The following is a 25,104-nucleotide window of genomic DNA, read 5'->3' on the forward strand; positions in this document are numbered from 1 at the left end:
ATTTCAAATTTTCATATAATACAACACAAAAGAATTAGTAAGAGGATGACATCCTTGGTTCCCTAAGTCACATTCTGACTTAAATGTGCATATAACTGTTTTCTGATATTGAGTGAAAATTTTAAAATCTCAAAGCATTCATCCGAATTCGATAAAATTTTCAGTGCAGTTTGTTTGATTTTTCTCTATTCATATGAACAAACTTTCGATGGGTGGACTTGGCCTTGAAATGAATGAGTGCAGTGTCATATTTGGAAAACAACATACCTTCATCATTTTTCAGGGAAAATGGGAAAAATACTGTGCAAGATAATGAATCCAACAATCAGTACCAACCTGGGAAATAGTGGATAGGCTCAGAAAACCATAATTATTGTGAATACATACATGATTACACATTCATCATACAACAACAGGTTTAACTTAGTTCAGGTAATTATTGAAATATGCACCAGTGCCGGCCAGCAGTTTGAAAGTAACGTGGGTCCCAGATAAAATAAAAAGAATCCCGGCATATTCATTTTAGATAGGGGTTCCCCCTGGTCAAAACATTGCATAATAATAACGATGAACCTCATATTCATATAGTGAAAAATCAATAACAAGTGGAATGCCTCTGGCCGTCTCACCTGCATCATGCAGTTCAATATAACAGCAGTGCTGACTTTGAAAACTACTCTAACTCGCACAAGATGTTCAGTGATACATGGTTACTATTATGTCCACTTTTTATGAACTAGACCAATAAACTTACAGAGATATGATGGTTATTCAACAAAAAACCCCAACATGGCCAAAGTTCATTGACCTTACATGACCTTTGACCTTGATCATGTGACCTGAAACTCGCACATGATGTTCAGTGAATAGTGATACTTGATTACTCTTATGTACAAGTTTCATGAATCAGATCCATAAACTTTTAAAGTTATGATGATAATTCAACAGATACACACAATTCGACCAAAGTTCATTGACCTTTGACCTTGGTCATGTGACCTGAAACGCGCACAGGATGTTCAGAGATACTTGATTACTCTAATGTCCAAGTTTAATGTACTAGACCAATAAACTTTCAAAGTTATGATGGTAATTCAACAGATACCCCCGATTCGGCCAAAGTTCATTGACCCTAAATGACCTTTGACCTTAATCACGAGACCTGAAACTTGCACAAAATGTTCAGTGACGCTTGATTACTATTATGAATAAGTTTCATGAATCAGATCCATAAACTTTCAAAGTTATGATGGGAATTCAACAGATATCCCCAATTCCGCCAAAGTTCATTGACCCTAAATGACCTTTGACCTTGGTCATGTGATGTGGAACTCGTGCAGGATGTTCAGTGATACTTGATTAACCTTTGCTGATGTGGTTTACGGTACACACATGGTGTACCGTAAACCACATCAGCAATTGTACATGCCACCATGCAAACCTTCAAACAACATTTGATTAACCTTATGTCCAAGTTTTATGTCCAAGTTTAACTGACCCTAAATGACCTTTGACCTTGGTCATGTGATGTGAAACTCGTGCAGGATGTTCAGTGATACTTGATTAACCTTTGCTGATGTGGTTTACGGTACACACATGGTGTACCGTAAACCACATCAGCAATTGTACATGCCACCATGCAAACCTTCAAACAACATTTGATTAACCTTATGTCCAAGTTTAATGAACTAGGTCCTTATATTTTCTAAGTTATGATGACATTTAAAAAAAAACAACCTCCGGTTAAGATTTCGATGTTGATTCCTCCAACATAAGTTCATTGACCCTAAATAACCTTTGACCTTGGTCATGTGACATGAAACTCTCATAGGATGTTCAGTAATACTTGATTAACCTTATGGTCAAGATTTATTAACTAGGTCCATATACTTTCTAAGTTATGACGTCATTTCAAAAACTTAACCTCAGGTTAAGATTTGATGTTGACGCCGCCGCCGCCGTCGGAAAAGCGGCGCCTATAGTCTCACCTGCGAAAACTGCTCTATACACTTTACACACATCTGTAAAGTTACCAAATTGCAAATTCAGCAGTTGTATCTTATATTCTTTTGACCCCTTTCTGCAACTAAATTATCCAGACGTTCCACATTTACAGCACTGAGTGAGTGTAGCATCACTTGATGCCTTTTGTGCAATACATTCTGAAAAAAGCTACAATATTTTCTACACACTTTTGTATTTAAAGATGATGTACAGTCCTAAATGCCACCCCCTCCAAAAAAAAAAAAAGAAGTTGAATTGGTATAAATCATCTACACTGATAACAAGGACTATACAAACACATATTATACAAAAAGTAAACAATTTTATTGTTACTTTTCACATGAAGTCAATATATATACATGTATTTAGAATAAACTGTACACACATCATTTTATTTGAAGAGGGATAGTTACAATTAGATCTGAGACAATTATATACCTCAGCAGAGTCAAATCTGACCCAGAAATGATGTTCACTGGGAGTCAACTTTGTTGGAGTCAGAGTTTCTATCTTACCAGATAATTCTGACTTGGATTGATTTGACTCTCAGTTGGTGCCACATCATTCTGAGTAAAATTAATCCAGAAATCCGAGTCACAGCGACTTGGAATAGAGTTGACTAACTTGACTCCCAGTCCCAGCTGAAAAAGGACTTTAATGACACCTTTTGATTTTGACTGGCTTCTAAACCCTAATACAATGGTTGTTATTAAAAGCAAAGTTAGTGGTCCATTCATTCTTGCGATTTTGTGGTACCAAATAATTATTTAGAGTTGACATAATCAGAAGTCCTACCAAATACCAGTAAATGTTCAAAAAGGTATTGAAAGCCAAGCAATATTGTGGGGCAGATGAATACTTAGAAAATCAAGTTTCCACTCTGCACTGCCCCATATTTTTCTAATTAGGGCTGAGTTTGCTTTTGATTTTGTCATTATTGTGAATGTAAGAGGTCGCCACTGAAGGAGACGCAAAAGAAATTCTGTAACCCCACAATGACAGACTTTCTATTACGGCCACATTCCTTGTAGATCTCCATTGCACAGGCAGCATCAGAGAAAGAAGTGCGATGGCACATTTTCTTCACAGTTCCCATGACAACTGATTCTAATCAGCACCAAACTGTCACAAGTTTCAATGGTCGCCTTTAGTCCCAGATGTAAGGATTTCTTGAATGGAAGCATTGCTACATTGTAACAAAAGACATGGCATAACCATTTTCAGTAATACTTTGCAATGTATATGACAACCAAATCCATTGTGATGTTTGCAGCACCTATGTGCTACAAAAGTACTGAAAACATACCAGTATAGTGGCAACTGCTCTCTCATATGAGAGAAAAATTCTCAGTCTGCTTTAAAAATGTTTTGGAAAAAATAATTGCCATGGCAACAGCTCCCTCATATAAGTGAAACAGCTCCGCTGGCTACAAGAGATCCTATTGGTCGATATCTCATGATGTACTGTGAACCGGCATCAAGGTCAACAACTTCAGCACTGGAATATAGAGAAAATAAGATTAAAATGAATAAAAGATATTTTGTTTACGAGTAGTATGGATGTCATATAACAATAACAAGATCTCTTATCTCGAAATTTAGGGAATACCTCTTTATTCTTTTCTTTGGCTCCTGTTATCTTCAAGGGCTCTGCAGCCTCAGCCTCAGAAATGAACATATGAAACGTTCACGCACATTGCAAGAGTGAGGGATATTGTTAATAGATGTTTCCTTTGAAGATTCTAAATTTTGTTTGAATCACTAGATATCCATCAAGTAAATTCCTGAATACCCTTCAATATGTCATTCGAAGTCTGATTAATGCTATGGACATATTCCCCCTTTTCAATATTGACTTACTTCTGTTCATCTTCTAGTTCTGGTTCTATGAGTATCTGCTCTTGATTCTCATTCGCTCTCAGGAACACATAGCTGTCAAGGTTTGGCTTAGGAACTGGACAAAAAAGAAAGAGTATATTATTAATGACAAAGACTGGCTTGTGAATTCCTGATGGTACTTAACAAAAACATATAGTTTTGAGGCATTAATTGTAAAGAGGCAATTCTGCCTCCGATGATTTTTTTTTTCAGAATTTCATACCATAATGATACTTTATATCATCAGAAAATTAAGTGTAAATATGTCTTCTTTATTTGAATCCCAAACAGGATAATAAAATTTCATACATGGATTAGCATGTAGAGTTTGAAATTTCAATGTCAAAATCAAAATGTGCAAAAAAACTTCTTCAGGATTCTTTAAAAGGATACAACAACAAATGAATCCATTGGCATTTCTTTTGTGATATATGATATATGTTTCTTTCACTAAATCTCAAAATAAAGAGTAAAGACAGATTTACCCGTGAATTTCTGTTTCTAAAAGATCTCAGATTTTACTGTCTGTAATCTGCAATACATGAATAATCACTTAGTATTTGGTTTTAAATCAAAGAAGAGATTTTACGCCCATCATTACTGACAAAGGTGTAACTTAATTGATCATTATGATCTGAAGAGGTTTCTTTATCATTCTGGGATGTACAGTCCGACCTCTCTTATCCGGACACGTTGGGACCAGCACCAATCCGGATAAGGGATTTATCCGGATCTGGGAGACCCAATATTAAATACACGCAGCTGCGCTACTAGACTGTGGGATGGACAAGGAAAATGTCTCTAGTTTTTCATTTCCGTGGGGCGGCAAATACAACCACGGTTCTTGGACATGATAATATGTAAAATATTATGAGTGAATACATGCACAATGTTGCCATCGGTAAATTTTGCTCCTGACCTCAAAATTAAAATAATAATATGCAAAATCATACCATTGATTCGACTGGAAATTCCGCCATTCACCCCGTGTGTTAAGGACTTCCGTGAACGCGCGCAAGCGTGCACAATGCATGTAACCTCGTTCGCGTTTTATTTTTTTTATTCGCTGTACACGATATACGTTATATACAGAATATACGATGGCGGATAAGATGTCGTCGTCTTTTGACAGCGAAAATGACGATTTATCACTAGCAAATATATGCTACATGCACGTCTTACCCAAGGAAAGAGGGCCAGTAAATTCCTTTCAAGTAAAGAGCTAGAACAAATTTAAGCCTTTGCTGCATTTGTTGATGTAGACTACCTGGGACTTCAGAATAAAAATAGCTATTCGTGCAGCAGAGAAGTTTGCGATTGACTTGCATGCAACCCGGCCCAGGGAGCAGTGGCTTAACAGTGCAGGGGGGGGGGGCAAGCTATCCCCCCTGGCGGAGTTCACCGGGAACTTAAAGGGGAAAAAAGAAAAGGGGGAGAATGAAAAGGAAAGGGTAAAAAAGAGGAACTGGAAAAGGAAAGAAAGAAGAACAGATAGATTGTCATGAAAAGGTGATTTTATTTTTTAAAAAATAAGCATGCAAAATCATAAACAAAATCTTGTTTACCGTGGCGTAAACCAAGAAAAAAAAGGAAAAGGAAAGAGAGAAGGGTGAAAAATATGTTATCTTCTTTAACATTATGTCAAAATCTAAAATTGGATTTTTGTAATAAAAATGTATAATTTTTTGCTTACTCGCATTGTTTTTTTTACCCGATACACCATATCGCCCCTCAAAATGTTGCCTCATGACGCCATTGCCTGCCCCCCCCCTTTTGAGAAGCAAAATACTAAAATTTGTAATGTAAATATGCCATTAAAACAAAAGGTGTACCCCCTCTTTTGAAATTGAAGACCCTTTTTTTCAGGTACGAAATATACTTCATTTGTGGGTGAAAACCTTTATTTTTATTTTTTTTTGCTTGTCAATTGGTTGAAAAACTTTTTTTTTTTTGGGGGGGGGGGGGCTGGTCGAAACTTTCCTCTGAAAAATTTGCCCCCTTTTGGAAAATCATGGATCTGCCCCTGATAAGACCGGATATTTTTTGCTCTTGCCCCTCCTGGCCACCGACCCGTTACGCTCCTGCCCAGCCCGACCAGCATTGCAGCAAGATCCGAATGGATCAAACTAACGTTATAGATGTAACGCGTTACATCTTGCTCAGAGCCAGGTCAAACATCGTTCGTATCACCAGCATTCCAGCAATCAAGCTATCGAAGGTGAAAAAGATACAGAGGATGATTTTGAGATGGTGATCCTTGTTATAGCGATCTTTGTCCATGCCAAAATTGTTTCACTTTGTGCTTTTGCATTTCATTCTCTGCAAAAGTGAAGCAGTACAAGCTTTGATGATTTTTGTATAGGTCTAGATTTCTTAATTGAATCGATACATAATGTGACTCATGTCATGACTTACTTCACCGCCACATTTACAAGCCTATGAATAGAAGACGAAGTAAGTCATGAGTCACATTATTCATCGACTCAATTAAGAAATCTAGATGTAGACCTATACAAAAATCATCAAAGTTTGCACCGCTTCACTTTTGCAGAGAGTGAAATGCAAGAGCACAAAGTGAAAACAAATTACCTTCGATCGCTTGATTGCTCAATGCTGGTGATACGAACGATGTTTGACCTGGCTCTGGGCAAGGTGTAAACGCGGTACATCTATATTTATTTTGATCCATTCGGATCTTGCTGAAATGCTGGTCGGACGTCGGGCTGGTCTCCGGGGCCGGGCTGCATGCAAGTCAATCGCAAACTTCTCTGCTGCACGAATAGCTATTTTTATTCTGAAGTCCCAGGTAGTCTACATCAACGAATGCAGCAAAGGCTTAAATTTGTTCTAGCTCTTTACTTGAAAGGAATTTACTGGCCCTCTTTCCTTGGGTAAGACGTGCATGTAGCATATATTTGCTAGTGATAAATCGTCATTTTCGCTGTCAAAACACGACGAAGACGACGACATCTTATCCGCCATCGTACATTCTGTATTATAACGTATATCATGTACAACGAATAAAAAAATATAAACGCGAACGAGGTTACATGCATTGTGCACGCTTGCGCGCGTTCACGGAAGTCCTTAACACACGGGGTGAATGGCAGAATTTCCAGTCGAATCAATGGTACGATTTTGCATATTATTATTTTAATTTTGAGGTCAGGAGCAAAATTTACCGATGGCAACATTGTGCATGTATTCACTCATAATATTTTACATATTATCATGTCCAAGAACCGTGGTTGTATTTGCCGCCCCACGGAAAGTCACAATTTTAGCGACCATCCCAGTTTATACCGGCTGCCTCCCCAGGCCACTGGCGGTAGCTACACTATAGTGGGCATGCGGTAAAGACAATTATTCACTGCATTCACTGCAGAGTCAGTGCAAATTATAGGCAGTGTTTTAATGGAAATGAAATCGATCGATGGCCGAAACTCTTGGATAATTTACCTGCTAAAATGACCGAGGTATACCTCGAAAAAAAGAGAATAACTTGATGAAACCAAGTGTTACAATTAGATCATCGCGGCGGGTATCGCAGCTTCGCAATGTCAGCCATTGTTAAACTGACTGTAGGCTCAAACATGATAGATGGCGCTGTCCGTATTGAGGCATAAAGTTAGCTATCAAGACAAGTGTTGTTTTTCCCGCGAAGCAAAAAGAGAAACGCGATGAAATGTTTGCACTATGCCCTGATTTACTGGAAATCATCATTCCTAAAGTTCTTTTGGTGATTTGGGTGAGATATTTTCATGAAAAATATGTTTGGTGTAGGGTGACTATGTTGGGAAATATATTTAATCAAAGTGAGTTTACGCATAGGATTGAGTTTAGATTGAAATCTTATTTCCTAACGTACCGGTACTAGATTAAAAGGAAAAAAAAATCTCGGCAAGTGTGCGTCCGGATAATAGAGAGATCCGGATAAGGGGAGGCCGGATAAGAGAGGTCGGACTGTACTGTATTCAACAACACATTGTACTCTGTTCATGCTGTATGTACTCACCTAACTTTTGCTTATCAAGGTTTTGTAGATTTGGAGGCATATGTCGCAGAACAACCGTGTTCGAATGGGTTTCTAAACTCTCTGCAAATCTGGGGGAAAAAAAGGAAGACAAGTAAGGACAATCAATGAAGGCATCATACTCCAAATATAATTCTCTTTAATGAAATCAGTATGCTTCTGACTGATACACTAAATATATTTTCATAATCACAAACCAAAGAAAGTGAAGGGGAAAAAACTCACTATGAAATGGATGACAACTCTTCAAAGCCAAAAAAATGTCGATTTTCAGAATTTTGTTATTTTTGTCGGTAAACTATATTGATTTTCCTTACATTACAGCAAAAGATGACTGTAATCACTTTTTTTTTGCTGCACCATTTCTCTTTTAGTAATAATTGGTCATAGGGATCTCTACCCCCTCTTGGTCAAGGGTTTAAAAGAAAAATGCATTTCAATATAATAAACTGAATATATTTAGGCAACTGACTTACTCTTTAGCAAAAGTGAATTCTTCTGGTGACAGCATATTTGGTTCATCTGGACTTCTGATTGATTCCTTGTGAAGAATATGATGAACAAACTTCTCTATCTATCAACAAAGGTAGAGAAAGAGATTATCATTCTACATTTAAATGATACCTGAATACTAGAAATATATTATAATCCAATAGTAAATCAGGCATCACAAATAGATGCATATTTGAATTCTTCCAGGTGGGTGTTTCATTAAGCTGTTCGTATGTTAAGAGCGACTTTAAGAACGACTGGTGATCCCTTCATGCGGTAAGTGGTATATTGTATTGGCGATGGTTTAACGCATAAGAAAGGTTCGCCAGTCGTTCTTAAAGTCGCTCTTATCTTAAACAGCTGTATGAAACGGCCCCCAGGTGTGCATAGGCCGGATAGTATGATTTATGTCTGATGCCGACCTGTGATGTTACCATCCAAAATACACGACTTAACTTGGGTCACGCCACTACAAAACATGAAACACAGAGAAATCTGACATAGTATCTAATTCCAAATTGTAGCAATACTAATAACTGTAGTGCATCCCTCAAAAAGAAAGCAATTTAAAGTTACACCACGATGAAGAAATCTTAAACTTACTCTGGTTTAAACTGAATTACAATGACTAAGTCAATGATTTGTATATATAAGCAGCTAATTTACCTTTGCCAAACGTATCCTTAGGTAACTGCTCAAGATGAATCGTATTCTATCAATCTGTACAGAGGAAAAATAAAAGAGAACTTTAAATAATAAAAAAGGAAAAAAGATTATTAGGATATTCCAAATTCTTTCCATAATCTGCAACAAGAATAGAAAAGAAATATAGGTTTGCTCTTCATATAACCTCAGTTAAATCTGACATGTATAAAGAAACCAGGTGGGTCATCTGTGTGCTTTGTGTAGTCACATGTTTACAATTCTGTGTGCAGTGCATATATTACAATTAATTAATTCTGTGATTCTAATATCTTACCCTAAAAAAGCAACAACTCCTTGAGTACATACATATACAAACACCTTCTACCAATTAATTTGAGACAATTTCTTCCATAATTTAAACACAAACAAGAACAAATTATTACTGACAATGGCCCCATTGCATAAAGGTTACCATTATGATAACTTTGCCATCCGATGGTAACTGGTCTGGAATCCTTGATTATGAATGATTGGCTGGTGATCAGCGTTACCATGGTGATAATAATAATAATTGGCATTTATATAGCGCTTTATCAATCTACGACTGTTTAAATATATTACAATTAATTAATTTTGTGATTCTAATATCTTACCCTAAAAAAGCAACAACTCCTTGAGTACATACATATACAAACACCTTCCACCAATTAATTTGAGACAATTTCTTCCATAATTTAAACACAAACAAGAACAAAATATTACTGACAATGGCCCCATTGCATAAAGGTTACCATTATGATAACTTTGCCATCCGATGGTAACTGGTCTGGAATCCTTGATTATGAATGATTGGCTGGTGATCAGCGTTACCATGGTGATAATAATAATAATTGGCATTTATATAGCGCTTTATCAATCTACGACTGTTTAAATATATTACAATTAATTAATTTTGTGATTCTAATATCTTACCCTAAAAAAGCAACTCCTTGAGTACATACATATACAAACACCTTCCACCAATTAATTTGAGACAATTTCTTCCATAATTTAAACACAAACAAGAACAAATTATTACTGACAATGGCCCCATTGCATAAAGGTTACCATTATGATAACTTTGCCATCCGATGGTAACTGGTCTGGAATCCTTGATTATGAATGATTGGCTGGTGATCAGCGTTACCATGGTGATAATAATAATAATTGGCATTTATATAGCGCTTTATCAATCTACGACTGTTTAAATATATTACAATTAATTAATTTTGTGATTCTAATATCTTACCCTAAAAAAGCAACAACTCCTTGAGTACATACATATACAAACACCTTCCACCAATTAATTTGAGACAATTTCTTCCATAATTTAAACACAAACAAGAACAAATTATTACTGACAATGGCCCCATTGCATAAAGGTTACCATTATGATATCTTTGCCATCCAATGGTAACTGGTCTGGAATCCTTGATTATGAATGATTGGCTGGTGATCAGCGTTACCATGGTGATAATAATAATAATTGGCATTTATATAGCGCTTTATCAATCTACGACTGTTTAAAGCGCTTCACAATTATTATTACCCAGTCACTGGATTCGTAGCATTCCAAGCAGCCTGTTAGGCACAAACTTGCTAAACCAACCACAACGACGGTTGTTTCCTACCGGTACCCAATTAGCACCTGGGTGAGAGTGGCAAAGTGTGGATTGACGCATTGCCAAAGGGCGATAGGCCATGGTGGGATTCGAACACACGACCCTCTGATTACAAGGCTAGATTCAGAACCGCTACACCAAGGCGCTTCCCATGATTACCATGGGATGGAAAAGTTACCATAATAGTAACTTTTATGTAATGGGGTCTAGGTCTTATATGTACATCTCTTCTTTGTGAAGTTTGGTTTTTGCCAAATTCTTGAATGTATCTTAATACTTTCATTCATTCATACACTGCTGCTGGATTGACATGTCTTGGCCAAAAAATGATGGCTGCCACTGTCATGAATCCCATAGAACACACTAATAAGTTACAGTGTCATATAATGCTTCATTACTTGACAACTGTAAAGCACTTCCATGTTTATTTGTAATGTCTTCAAAAGATGCTCTTTATCATTAAAATTAAACCCTCTTATAGATTGTGCAGTATTGTTTTATCAAAAAAAAAAATCAAATTTATAGCATTTACTTGTAGAAGAAAAATATTATACCATAATTTGATTTCATCAATTCTATTTGCATGAATTTACATTTTTTTATTTTTGACAAGCTTTCTCATTAATTTTATGTTTTTGAAAAATGTTAATATATTATGTTATACTCTTCAATCTATGATTTATCTAACAGTAAGTTAAAAAAAAGAAGATGATTTGTTTTGATTTGTTTAAGGAAAAAAGGGATTTCAACAGAAGTTGAGATACAAGGAATTGTCACCACATTGACAATACTGCTGTCCCATAACAAAAAAAAATAATAACTTTGCGATATAAGTTTCTAATTCAATAAGAAAGTGTACTACTTTATGTTTAAACATTTTAAGCAGAGTTACTTGCTTTTGAAACGTCTATATTTCATAAATTAGCGGCTATGTGACTCCAATTCCTTTAGCATCAAGTAGGGTATACAGAAATTATCTCAACTTAAGAAAAAGCGTATTTTAATAAAAACTCAAAGAGTTGGATCCTGTGGCCATTGGATGGCAGAATATTGCAGTGCTTACCTCCATCCTGTGGACGATAATCCTAAAATCTCCTTTCTTGCATCGTTTGACGTTCTCCTCCATCTGTTGAAGCTGCTCAAGCATGCACTCCACAATCTCAACCTTACTTTCAAGCAAGTCGGGAGAGAACTTCTCATTTAGCCATGCCTGAATAGAGAGTGGCCGAGAGAGATGAGCAAGTGGGAGGGAGAAAGAGAGGGAGGGGAAGAGCTGATTATCAAACTGTGTGGAGGCAACTTTATTTTAATGTAGAAATAAACTTATTCAAAAATTAATTCCAGAGTGGTAACAGTCCCCCAAAAATATTTAGACCAGAATACAAACACAAAACAGGCCTAGCTCTGTGTAGTTCAGCTACCGTCGGGAACAGATTCATTTTTTCCCCATGCACTCATACTTTTGGGCAGCCATGTTTTACAAGCCTGTGAATTATCTTGACATGGTCAATTCTATGTATCCAAAATATTCAAGAAAGGAGAATGTTTTCTTTCCCTGTTATTTCTAGTGTAAAGACAAGTTGTGGCATTCCTTTTGATAGAAATGGACCAAAAAATGGGCATTTTCACCACAGATGGACACAGAGGCAGAAAAAAATCAAATTGATATTCATGTCAAATGGTTTATGTTTTCTAATCATACAAGACCTGAAGTTTCTGGGACAATTTTTTTTCTGACTATGGCAGTCATTTTCTATTTCAAAATGGCCGCCAAAGTATGGATACAAATTAGTGTTGAAAATTGTATATTGATACATATTTTGTTTTGACAGATTTTTAAAGAACAGGTTTGATCATGATGATGATTTCCCCTATAGTTTGCTACAATAACACTTTGTAAAATCCCATAGTAAGAAACGCCAGTAATTAATTTATCTGTTAAAAAATATTGATGAAGTATGTAATATGGTACGTAACGTCAGTTACCAAAAACATGAACTTTTTTTTCTCATTTCCCAGACAAAAGGATATTATATAAAACTTGGTAGATTTCCTCCTTAGGTAACACCCCTCTCTTCTACACCAAAATTAAAATAATCCATGAACAATCAAGCCATAAGGTAACAGTGAATATGTGTAATGTCAGTTACCAAGTGGAAAATGTAATGTCAGTTACCATGATAAAACGTTGGTTACCAATAGTGAAATGCAAATGTGGTAAATTTTATGGTGAAGAAATATTGTATACTGGTACTTGTTAATTTAGTCTTTCACTTAGTTAAATCACACCCGAAGGAGCATGTTATTGACTTTTAAAAGGTATAGTTCACAAGGAATAGGATATAAAATTATGAAGGAAGTTGCATTCCCATCATGCAAAAAAAAAATTACTGTGATATTGCATATGTACATGTACTTACCAAGTACCTAGTTGTTTGTATCAGACAAATATATATATATTTTTTCCCCAACCTACTGCCTAAATCTGCAACATTTAATACGCTTAATACTGTGATGAAAGGGGATTTGCAGGGGCCCCTTTTTAGTTTCTAGGATTCCTTTGAGCACAGCCAGGCCAGAAGTAAATTCCTGGTTTTTATACCTGTTAGTTGTGTATGTGATACAATTTTTGTTTTGGGTTTACAAGTATAGATGTAGGGTAAAATTTCACAGTTCTGATCAATACTGCATGGATCTTCTATAACTGTGAGTTTTTTTTTTCTAATTTACAAATAGTTCAATTTCAGTTTAGAAGCTGGAGTTTATTTATAGTTGACATCTTAAAAAAGAAATTAGCAAAGAGAATGATTAAACAAATTATGAAGAAAGTTTAAATCCGACAGATATTAACAAGCATTGCTTGCACTGACCAGAATATAAAGCAATAAAACTGCAAGGCTACATGAGATTCGGGGTAGGGGTAGCCTAGGGGAGGAGACCCTTATTCATTTTGCCGTTTTTTTCTAGGGGAGGGGGAGGTTGGAGAAGGGAAATGTTTAAAAAGTCAATATAAAATTAATGAATATATGCAAATGGGTGTACAGTCAGAAAAATCCAAGTGTACATCAATGCAATATCAAATTACTATAGGAACACATGTAGCTGCTATGACCCCCCCCCCTCCCGGAGTAAAACATACATTTTTTATCTTTGGATGATTTAAAATGTGAAATATTATGAAACTCTTATGATTTTAAAAGGCCTCACAAAAAAGTACCATGAAAATTATGCCTTTGGAAATCATAAGGCACTGGTAAATATTAATGTATAATAAGTTATAATAAAATGTTCAAATAAAAAAAAAGGAATTAAGAAAAAAAAAAATTCATTGAAATGTTCCCAGAAACTCAGGTATACTTCAACCAGGCCTCTACAAAAATTTTTTTCGTCACTTGCCCTGTTGGGCAAGTGATGAAAAAATTTGCTTGCCCGATAGAAAAAACTGCTTGCCCAATTTTTAAAATAATTTTTTCATTATGACGGCACTACTCTTATTTTTATTAAGGTATACTAAATAACAATTGAGAATCTTGTCCAGTCAGCAACGTAGGCCTGAGTCTTTACGTTTATTTTGGAGAAAAAAAATCAATATTTTATGGCTATTTAAGGTTTTAAAAAACCCTTCAACAAAAGTTGCTAAAATTTCATATTTTGCATCTTTAAATCCATGAAATGGCTACCTGCGTAACATATTTCCTTAGAATTGCTTTCATTTACCGTAGTTGGAAACTATAAAGAAAGCCAGTGAAAAATGTTCAGCTCTTTATTGACTCGGAAAAAATTATTTTATCAAAAGTGGAGTGGCTAAAATTTCACATTTTGCATCTTTAAATCCATGAAATGGTCATTTATTTTCCATATTTCCTTGATTAAAAAAAAATTTATTTGGAAACCATCAAGTCTTTTCTTCATCATTTTATGATGTTCCACTCGGTCAATAATTTTATCTACATGTTTTCACATGCTACTTTTTTTCTATTTTGAGGAATACCTGTTCACTTATTAATGAATTATTAGTAACATTGTTTAATATTGTATGATTTTTAAGTAATTTTTTTCACTATGCTTAGAATCTTGGGTGTGTGTGTGTGCGTGTGTTTGTGTGGGTGTGTTTGTGTGGGTGTGCATGTGTTTGTGTGGGTGTGACTGTGAGTTGAACTATGATATAAATGAATTCAATATCTAATTTCTACTTCGCCTATTCCAGTAGTACAATAACCTGTACTCGGCCATGTAATAAAGGCCCACATACCCTAACTTTTCCTGAAGTTCTTTGAAAACGCAGACTTCTACGAAAATTGCATTTCTCTATGGGGGAGTCTAAATTTGGTGAGAATGTATTCATTAATAACTTAAATATACATGACAATGAAGAAATCATCAAACTTTATTGGAAGTTTTGAATAATATACCCGAAATGTAAACTCTGTCTGAAGCAGAAAATCACCATCATTGAGGCCTTTACTGAGCGAATTGTCCCCCAGAGCTCTGGCAGAGAGACAGAGCTCAGACTGGCTAGCTAGTATGCGCACGTGTGTGAGCCTCCCGCCGGCCTTGTAAAATAGATGGAGCTTTGTTTGATGATTTATTGTCTGATATTTACCTCATCCCCTCAAAAAGGGAAACAAATGAATTTCAAGTTATAATTAACAAATACGGCAAGTTATTTTGGATGTTAAATAGGCCGTTTTGAAAAGCAAAGCCGAATGACATGACAACTCACCAATGCGAGGTTACTAGACTCTGTGATTTATTTCCTGTGTAATTCTAATTATTTTATCACAGAATTGTGATATCGGAAGGGAGAAAATGTATATTAGAAATTGCACATGGTGGTAGTCATAATGGACCCCTATACTACATTCAACTGTTTCCCGGCCATTGCGTTGATTTTTTTCATACCTGGTACCATGTATGGAAATACGTGGTACAGAAAAAATAACGCAATTTCGGAATTTGAAACTGCGCTACTCGCTATTTTTTAAGGCTGATTCATGATTTTGAGTGTGAATTTTGGATGAGTTATGGAAACACGAGGTACGGTAGAGAAAAAAAAGATGCAACATCCACTTGCCCGATCGGGCAATTGACTTTGAGAGGTGCTTGCCCGCACGTCATTTTCACTTGCCCCGGGCAAGCGGGTTTGTCGCGCCCTGCTTCAACATCAAGCTCACTTTCATGTGAAGCCCTGCACAGAAGATACAATGCAATGACTCCACATATTTGACTTCCATGTGTTATCTCTATGGCAAATTAAGTGAAATGTCAGTTATCGTAATGTCAGTTACCGGCATTGTCGTGGAAAAATTATCATAGCTCCCAAAAGACAAAACCAAATTATTTAAAATTTTGACACATGGTCAATTCCAGCGTAACGGACATGACGTTCAGACAAATTTTTGTAATTCAAAGGTTTATACAGTAGAATTAGCAGTCTTTTGATAATTGTTACTAAGCTTATCAGCCACATTTAAGTATCAGTTACATACACATAAAATTTCAAATCGTTTCGTTGAACAGTTGCTGAGAAATTGCACTCTTTGTGAGCGTAACGGACATGACACGAAATGGACAAAGCATTTTTACCTCCTGTTGCTTATCAAAATTCCTGTGAATTCTTAGATTGCATGCACCTGACGTTGGTGTAAATTCAACCTTAAGATCATGCTCTATCCATAAAATGGTATTTAACAACAGTTTTGCAGTGCATTCTGTATTCCTAGCTCAAAATATAGCGTAACGGACATGACACACGAAGCGTAACGGACATGACAGTTTAGTCCACTTTTTGTAAGCGAATATAATTATTTTATTACAAGATATGGTAAAGGTCTAATTGTTTACATGTTAAGACTAGAGGTTAGAGACACGTGTCATAACTGGTAATCTGTAATATCTCCTATTATTTTGCAATTTGAGAGGGGGTCTTTTTGTACAATATTTATAAATCAAAAAAATATTTAGAAAAATTTATTTTACACTGGTTAATACTGGTTAATTAGTATTTTCCAGTTACTACCATGCACCACACCTAATTAAAGGAGAAAAAGTTGATAGAAAAAAATATTTTTCATTCATGCCTTAATATTTGATAATATACTAGTGTAACGGACATGACACCCTTACGAAGTGAACTTCATCAGCACTTCTTAGTTTGAAAATGAAAGAAATATGAATAATGAATGTAATTATGTAACAACAAAGTACCTTTACTAACTCTAAAGAAAAATGTGTAGATATTATTAGAAGGTGTCATTAATTTAATAGCTATAGCCTAAGTGATAATTTTATATTGAATACAATGTTTATCATACTACTACGGCACACTGAGAAGACCAAATGTCATTTTTTTGTGAGAAGAAAACAAAATGTACCAGACCTGTGTAAATCCAAGATGATCATAATATGGAATGTTGTATGATAAAGAACATAGATTAATGTCAGTTTTAAGATTACAAAAAATGGTATTAAAAAGTATTTTAAAATTTAATAGCAGTACCTGGAAACTGGTCTTTCATTATCAATTATGTATGAGTTGAAAGGCAATCGGAATGTTTGTAAATAGCTTCTGAGATTTTTTTTCATTCAAAATAACTATCATCCTGAGTATAATCATCCTTTCATCAAATCTTGGATGTTCTAAATCTTACGATCTTGCTTGCTGACAAATGTAGCTTATCTAATTTTGTTGTATTGTCCGCACTGCTTGTGTACAATTGAAAATACATCATTCAAATCGTGATTAAGTCTGACCAAAATACTATGATGACATAATTTATTGATCGCGCCACATTCTTTCCACGGCCCCTTTGCTTTGTGATACTGCAAAAAAGTGCCACTGTAGATTCATGGATTCATAGAGCTACATCATGTAACACAGATATCCGAATACAAACTTGCTATTAAATGTGAGCCCATGCCATCACTGAAGAAGTACATGTACATGTAGAGGTTGGTGAAAGTCAGATACTTTGAAGTAATATCATCAATGATCATGAATTCACAAGTTGGAGTTTTATCATGCTCCAAACTGTCAGTGCATAACAAAATGTTTGTTCAAACACAAATGATGCAGATTGTGATCTGAGTATGTTGCAGATCTAGCTGCATCTTATCCTAATATTATGTGGCATACTGTTAATTCTCAGAAAAATCTACCAGAACAAGAGCTGAACTTTCATTATTCACCAACTTCTAAAAATAGCTTGAATGACATGCAGATTCTAGGAAATATAACATTCAGCTTTCCTGAAACAATTGAGACTGACCTCAGTCTGTGACACTGAGCCTAATATTTTGTTTTTGTGAATGCTGCCTTTTGCCATATATAAGGCGTCATGTCCGTTACGCGAATTGTCATGTCCCTTACGCCATTTTTATGAAAATGAGAAGTGGTAAGGGAAAATGATTGCTACACATGGTAGGGGGTTTAATTCTAACATAGAATCTGAATCTGCAGTACCTTCAGACAAATTTCCTGTAAGCTGTGAAAACCTTAAGTGAAAAACGTAACGGACATGACACTGATAATGGTAAAGAAATCACACAAATCTGAAGACAGATTTCTCTAAAATTGATGAATGGCATAAAATTGAACGATTATTTTCTGTTGATTTAAACTTTAATCAACTATTCAAAAGTTAAAAGAGACCTCTTGGACCTTGTTTGCTTTTAGTAGAGACAGGAAAGATGAATTGTTTAAAAATAGCCACATTTTTTACATTTTGCAATTGACTATTCTATTTTTTTGATGATGGAAAAAATACAAAATTTTATCAATATTGCAATTTTTCAACTGGAAATTGAGACTTTATAGATTACTTTTTAAGAAAATTTGACTGCTTAAGTGAAATCTGAAACTTCATTTTTTCTCTAAAGTGAACATTTTCCATGGAATTGCCCACATCTTAACCTAGTAATGAAGGGATATTTACATCTATCTACTCATGGATATGAGATATTTTAATTTTACTGAATACCATGATATTGCATGTCCTTTTTGCGTAACGTCAGTTACCGACACATTTTTGCTTGCTGATGCGTAACAAATGTGGTTACATTGAAAAACTTAGTATCAGAGTAAACAGCAAGGTTCACTTTATCAACTCTATCAAAAGCAAACTCGCATCATTTGTTGTTTTAGAGATACACACAATGAAAGGTGTGTAAAATTGTGCTGTTTAACGTCAGTTACTGTGAAAATGCCCAAATGTATTCTCCATGTCTTGTGCTAAATAAGATAATAATAATATTAGTGTAGGATGGTTATATTGTAATTTTCCCTATTTCCTTTGACTTGTGTTTTCTTCAGCTGTTATACATTTCTGTTCCATCTAGGCATTAAATCAGGTAAACATGAGATAAAAATCGTTTCTCTCTGGTCTCATTTGGGCAGCCACTGAGATCATTTTAAAAAAGAGCCACGTGAGCAATTGCTTTGGGTGGTGACGGACATTTCATTGATTTCAATTTTTTACAATCAGCGACTGTACAAGAAAAAATATATACAAATTCTAATAACTTTTAAAGTCTTTGATGGATTTCCGTCAAACTTTCATCAATGCTTATTATGTTTTTCTGCTATGTTTAATAAACTTTTTGTCAGGGTTAACTCCCGCTTTAATGTTTGGTCACTTGAAAATGACACCTACGTATCTCGAACGTGTGTTTTCAGTAAGTTAATTTTCAGTTGGGAAAATTTGGGAATATACAAAATCACTTATCATTCATTTTTACCATGCTTTCTTTTTTTCAGGTTGAGACTTCGAAAATGTGTTGACCATTAAATCATTTTGCAATTCAAATTCCCTTTAGAAAGATGTTGCAACGTCTTAGGCATATTTCTGATCTGTACGATGCAGGATCTAGGGGCGGGAGTTAGCATCTGACATATCGATTAGAAATACCTAAACATATGATTTTTTAAAGATATTTGTAATCGATATGTCATGTGATCTCATGCCATCCCCCCCTCATGCCCCTAGAACATCAATCAATAGGACTGTACACACATGTGAAAAACAATACAAGAAATTCTGTTTTAGATGAAACAATAAAAAATAAATGTTGAAAACCAGCAATTAGCTGTCATACAAATAATATTAACATCTCGCTCCCGGGATCTCATTTTTTTTCCTTTTACAAAACCATCCACATATCGCAAACCGTTTTAACATTTATTCACATTTTCTGATATCAAGAATTAGATTTCTTGATATCAAGAATTTATTTCTTGATATTAAGAATTCATTTCTGATTTCGAGGGTCAATGTATTGCAATAAATCATTTTGATTTTTAAGCAGAAATTAATTCTTGATATCAAGAAATTAATTCTTGATATCAAGATCTTCATTTTCATTTCTGATTTCGAGTGTCAATATATTGCAAGAAATCATTCTGATTTTTATTCAGAAATTAATTCTTGATATCAAGAAATGAATTCTTGATATCAAGAATTCATTTTCATTTCTGATTTCGAGCGTCAATGTATTGCAAGAAATCATTCTGATTTTTTATAAGAAATGAATTCCTGATATCAAAAAATTGTTTTTTATATCAAGAAATGAATTCTTGATATCACAAGAAATTAATCTTTGATATCAAGAATTCATTTCTGAATTCGATCGTCAATTTATTGCAAGAAATCATTCTGATTATTAATCAGTAATTAATTCTTGAAATAAAAAATAAATGTTTTTTGGTATTAAGAATTAATATCTTGATATCAAGAAATCGTTTTATGATATCAAGAAATGAGTTCTTGATATCAAGAAATGAATTCAAGAAATTAATTCTTGATATCAATAAATCTAATAATTTTTTATATCAGAAAATGTTAAAACAGCTTGCCATACGCACGTCGCCCAAGCCTACATACACAGTTCATACATCCAAGAATTCCAACTATTATTTCGTTGTGACATGACAGCAGAAATTGAGAATGAACGTTAAGAATACTTAGCAAGTAATAAGCAGGAAAATTATATGGAACAATTCATTTAAAAAATTAAAATTTCTTGAAAATTATCAGAATACGGTATCATGTAAAAATGAAAGGTTATGTCACATCGCGGACAATTCAGTTCCAAACATAGCATGCAGGTCCCGCTCTGGCTCAGTTAGTTAGCGCTAGCTAGCCGCGCCAGCGCGCTGGCAAAGGTAGCGCGACTGGGTGGCTGGTTAGCCGGCTGGAAGTGGAAATGCGCCAGTGTCTATGCATCCAGTCATTAAATGATAAGATCGTAGTTTGTCGGCAACAGTTGCCGAAATGATTCTGAAACATCCTAGATCTATATATTTGAGGATTGATGATGAATGATGCAATAATTATTTCCGATGATTTTCCCTCACTTTTTTTGTTTGCCCGCCCGTGTCGCTCGCTTTTTGCGCGTGACGCACCAAGAGCTTGTGGAATTTACGAGTGTCGCATGCGACGCGTGTGTTCTACACTGGCGAGAACGTTGTCCCCTCCTATGGGAAATTGGACGAACTCAACACGGGAAGGGGACTCGGATCACAAGGAGTATTTAGACAGTTAAATAGAGTTTTTAGTGTGATTAATTTGTCTTATTTAGTGTTTTGATCATTGTTTCATCAACTTGGAAGAATATACCGCCACAGGAGAGAAAAGAAAAAGACTATTTTTGTCGTTTGAAAGTGTCCGAGTCAGTTGTTATGGTGTCAATAGACCTTATCGCAAATAGATTCACGCAAAGGATCATGGGATCGGAAAGGGGGCAATAGCGCCGCTATTGTCCGGAGACGACCATGCGAATGCAAGCAGCCAACAATATAGTGTACGATTTCCATTGCACATCGAAATACGATCTACGGCCGCTTCCAACTTTTTGCTTTCTTGAAGTAAACTGCTCGTAATATTTGTTTCAGATTTCAACATCATTTTACTTCTTAATCATGGGTGGCAGAGATAGATGTTCTGTCTATAGCTGCAAGAATTACCACAGATTTTATGAAGACAAGTGCAATTTTCTTTCATTTTCGCGCACTGTCTGTGCGTATTTTGAGCTGTGCAGCTGCTGTGCAAAGTGTGCTCGTAAGCACGGACAGTGGGCATGCACTCTCGGCCCAGGGACAGTATACGTCGGCGAGGCAGTAGAGGAAAATGGGACCGAATTCCAAGCAATAATAAAATGATAAAAAAAAACAAACTCTGCAGTATATTTGATTATTTTATTCTAGTTATATATTTTTGTAATATCAATCGATTGTCAAGAATAGGGCAAGTCCAAGAATTCGCGCGCGTTACGTATGGGACATTTCAGAGGCTTCAATGACCTGAAAAATAGTGTTAATTGACTTTGATTAGATTGAATACCCTCATGATGGTAGACATCTAGGAGAAGAATAATCATGGAAAAAATGGTGGCATATGACCTCGACCTTGACCTTTTAGAGAGAAAAGATGGGCCGTTACGTATGGGACGCAGAAAAAAGACAATTTTTAAAACAATTTTTTCAAGTTGAGAATTCTCTGAAAGTATTTCATTTGACAACTTGTAACTTAGTGTGATAGAAGTCACAATACTCTAGTATATCTAAGGCAAGTTTCATGTCATAAGCCAAATCCCTCTAATTACAGACTCTAATTAAACAAATTAATGACATGTTACGTATGGGACAGTTACGTATGGGACATTTTGTCCCCATAGAGAACGTACACAATTTCCCCCATAATTCAACAAATTGAAATAATTTAAAATATGGAAATAACAAAAGAGTTTCTATCTTTTAAAATGTTCTATTGAGACATATTTGATATGACTGAAAAGGAAATTAGCCATTTCAACATTTTTTCCCTTGTTTTTCATGGTTTTCATGAATTTCTTATGTATTTCTATTGTTTTTTATTTTATTCATATTTTTCCATTTTCACAATTTTTTCACTTCAATTGTTTTCATTAATCAGTATTCATAACAAATCAGTCTTTAAAAACTAAAGAAAAGGTAAATAATCACTTTTTAGAGCACTCTTAAATTTTTTTTCTCCATTCACTTTGTACACAAACCTCCCCATTGACATTGTGTGTAAATGTCCCATACGTAACATGTTGTCCCATAGGTAACAATTTTTTAATTAACTTTTGATTAAAAAGTAAACTCTATTTTTGAAACTTTTTGGGGTATAACATTTTCATACTTTATAAATTAGAACTTCCCAGAGATGCAGCAATGCAAGTATTGTATTATGAGAAATAACTTAAAAAAACATCCTCAAAATGTTACGTATGGGACATTCCATCCTTGGACAAGACCTAATTTGCATAATTAATTAGATGACATCACATTTTTTCCCCCAAAAGTAATAAGATGTTAGGGGGTCCATGTCCCACCTATGACTAAATCTCACAAGTTTTGTTTTTATTTTCTATGAGTTTTTATAATTGTCCCATACGTAACGCCCATTTTACCAATTATGTAAATTAGGTGCTCCAAATTAGCATAAATATGCATATTATCAGATTTTTCTTAATGAAATTTTAAAATTTTACATTTGGGCTTTCTTACCCCACCAAAGATAACTTCTTAAATTAAAGATGAAATTTTGCCTTCTAGGGTGACCTTTTCTTGGACTTGCCCAATACATGTTTCATAAATAATTATCTCAATCATGATTTTATTCAGAGTATAGGCCTAGCTAGGCCTAAAAACCGAGCTGTGTTTTCTTTTTCTCTCCACAGATTATGCTACATAATATTATTGCATATTATTCAGGATCATGGTCAGACATTCTAAAGTTTTATTAGGGGCATGCTTCAGACAAAATAATGAATGAAATAGAAAAAATGAGAATAGATGAAAATGTACTTGAGAGAAAAATAAGCTTTAAAAAGAAAAAAAAAGACAATGAGGGAGGTGATCTGTGAGAGAAGTGACTGAATGCGATGAAATAAACTGAAGATGTAAATGTTGAAATAACATTTTTTATCAAAAGAATGGAATATATATATCATTATCATGATGAATTAAATATCCATCATCTGCTAAGTTTCAGACAAAATAAAATTACAGAGAGGATGCAGGGATAGCTAGGGCATACGGGATCATAAAATGTTTTAAAATTCAGGGATTTATTTAATCTTTATTCTGCATGTCATAGGCCTATTATTTTATAGGTCCTTAATATTATGTATATGAATATATATATATATATACACACTAGCTTATTTTTATATACTTTAGATTTGTCTCACCCTCTATATAGAGCTTGTATGATCAAACTTAAGAGCCCTAGTTGCAAAAAGAGGACTATATTCGCCCCCAAATAACAAAACCTAGCTAAATTTAAATGGAGATATATGGTCTGCATTATGATTTTCAAGAATATTCTTTAATGGAAAAATGTGCTATGTAATTCGGGTCGCCGACGTGCTCTTTTCTGAGTCGATCGGCATTGACCCGCAATCACCGTCTCACTTTTCCCACAAAATCTTCCCAAGTTTAGCCCCAGAAAACTTAGAAAATACGGTGAGTATTGAGTTCATACTTTCACTGGGCAATCATGATACAAAGATTGTTCCATAAATCCACATTCAAGTATCCAAAATAATTTAAATAAGAAGAAATCAGACTTAAAAAACCCTGGATTTTGAGTGATACTACACAAAACATATGGCGTTGTATGGCTTCCCAACAGCCGATTCCGCGTTTGCCCCCTTTCGCATCCCGTGATCCTCTGCGATGACAGACGCCCTCACGCGACAGACGCTCTTTGCGATAAGGTCTATGGGAAAAAGGTGTGGTGGAAGCAAGTCCCCGCTCAGTGAGAAGCTTCACACCGTTTCGCATGGCGAACAATAGATTTCTTTTGAAAATCTTCCAACCGTGATTCTATTAAGATTGCTGATATGAAGTGTATCTCAAGTTTGTCCCCAGTGACTTGAATGACGATAAGGCCAATCTTTATAATCATGGTTAGGCCTATGTCTTGATTCTTTCCATCGAGTTCACAAAGAATACAGAGCCCCTCCAATCATTTGTCTACTCCGGTTCACGGTCCGCCACTGCCCACGCCACGGCACAGGCATGACGGTTGCAGTGAGAAAGTGGCCAGGATCAACAAACCGCAAACGGTGCACACGTCACGCCTCACGGGGTGACTTTCCGGTAGGTAGGAGCTGGCGTTTGGCAGAGACAGACCGCGGCCGCAACCCAATTCACAAAGTTGAGTCTTGAGCCCACAAATAAAAAAAAATAAAAAATAGTGACACGTACCTCCTCCAACTTTTGAAGAACATCTGCAGCAGTCATCTCTACCTCCTCTTCATCACTAGAGAATTCGTTTTCTAAGCTTTCGTCAATTTCTTCAGACATTTTGGTAGTTTTATTGACTTCTTGGTCTTGGTTTGGTTCGTCGTGTCTCAACTTTCGCG

At 35.3% G+C, this 25,104-nt stretch overlaps 1 protein-coding gene across 1 annotated transcript; it reads right to left on the reverse strand.

Annotated features, from left to right (window-relative positions):
* Nucleotides 1-1,996: 1,996 nt before the first annotated feature.
* On the reverse strand, nucleotides 1,997-25,045 carry LOC121424929 (DNA replication complex GINS protein SLD5-like). Its single transcript, XM_041620823.1, has 7 exons — nucleotides 24,947-25,045; nucleotides 11,777-11,923; nucleotides 9,074-9,127; nucleotides 8,392-8,489; nucleotides 7,898-7,986; nucleotides 3,865-3,958; nucleotides 1,997-3,502 (listed from the first exon to the last, which is right to left on the reverse strand). Exons 1-7 carry the CDS (start codon nucleotides 25,043-25,045, stop codon nucleotides 3,406-3,408), a joined length of 678 nt encoding a protein of 225 aa, XP_041476757.1. The 3' UTR covers nucleotides 1,997-3,405.
* Between the last annotated feature and the right edge of the window lie 59 nt (nucleotides 25,046-25,104).

This window comes from Lytechinus variegatus, chromosome 12, assembly GCF_018143015.1.
Source record: "Lytechinus variegatus isolate NC3 chromosome 12, Lvar_3.0, whole genome shotgun sequence".
Taxonomy (NCBI): domain Eukaryota; kingdom Metazoa; phylum Echinodermata; class Echinoidea; order Temnopleuroida; family Toxopneustidae; genus Lytechinus; species Lytechinus variegatus.

Coding starts and splice junctions, on each gene's coding strand:
- LOC121424929 (XM_041620823.1), bottom strand. CDS start 25,045: ATGTCTGAAGAAATTGACGAAAGCTTAGAAAACGAATTCTCTAGTGAT. Junction 11,924..24,946: donor TTCTTCAAAAGTTGGAGGAG/GTACGTGTCACT, acceptor CTCTCTATTCAG/GCATGGCTAAATGAGAAGTT. Junction 8,490..9,073: donor TAAGGATACGTTTGGCAAAG/GTAAATTAGCTG, acceptor CTTTGTTGATAG/ATAGAGAAGTTTGTTCATCA.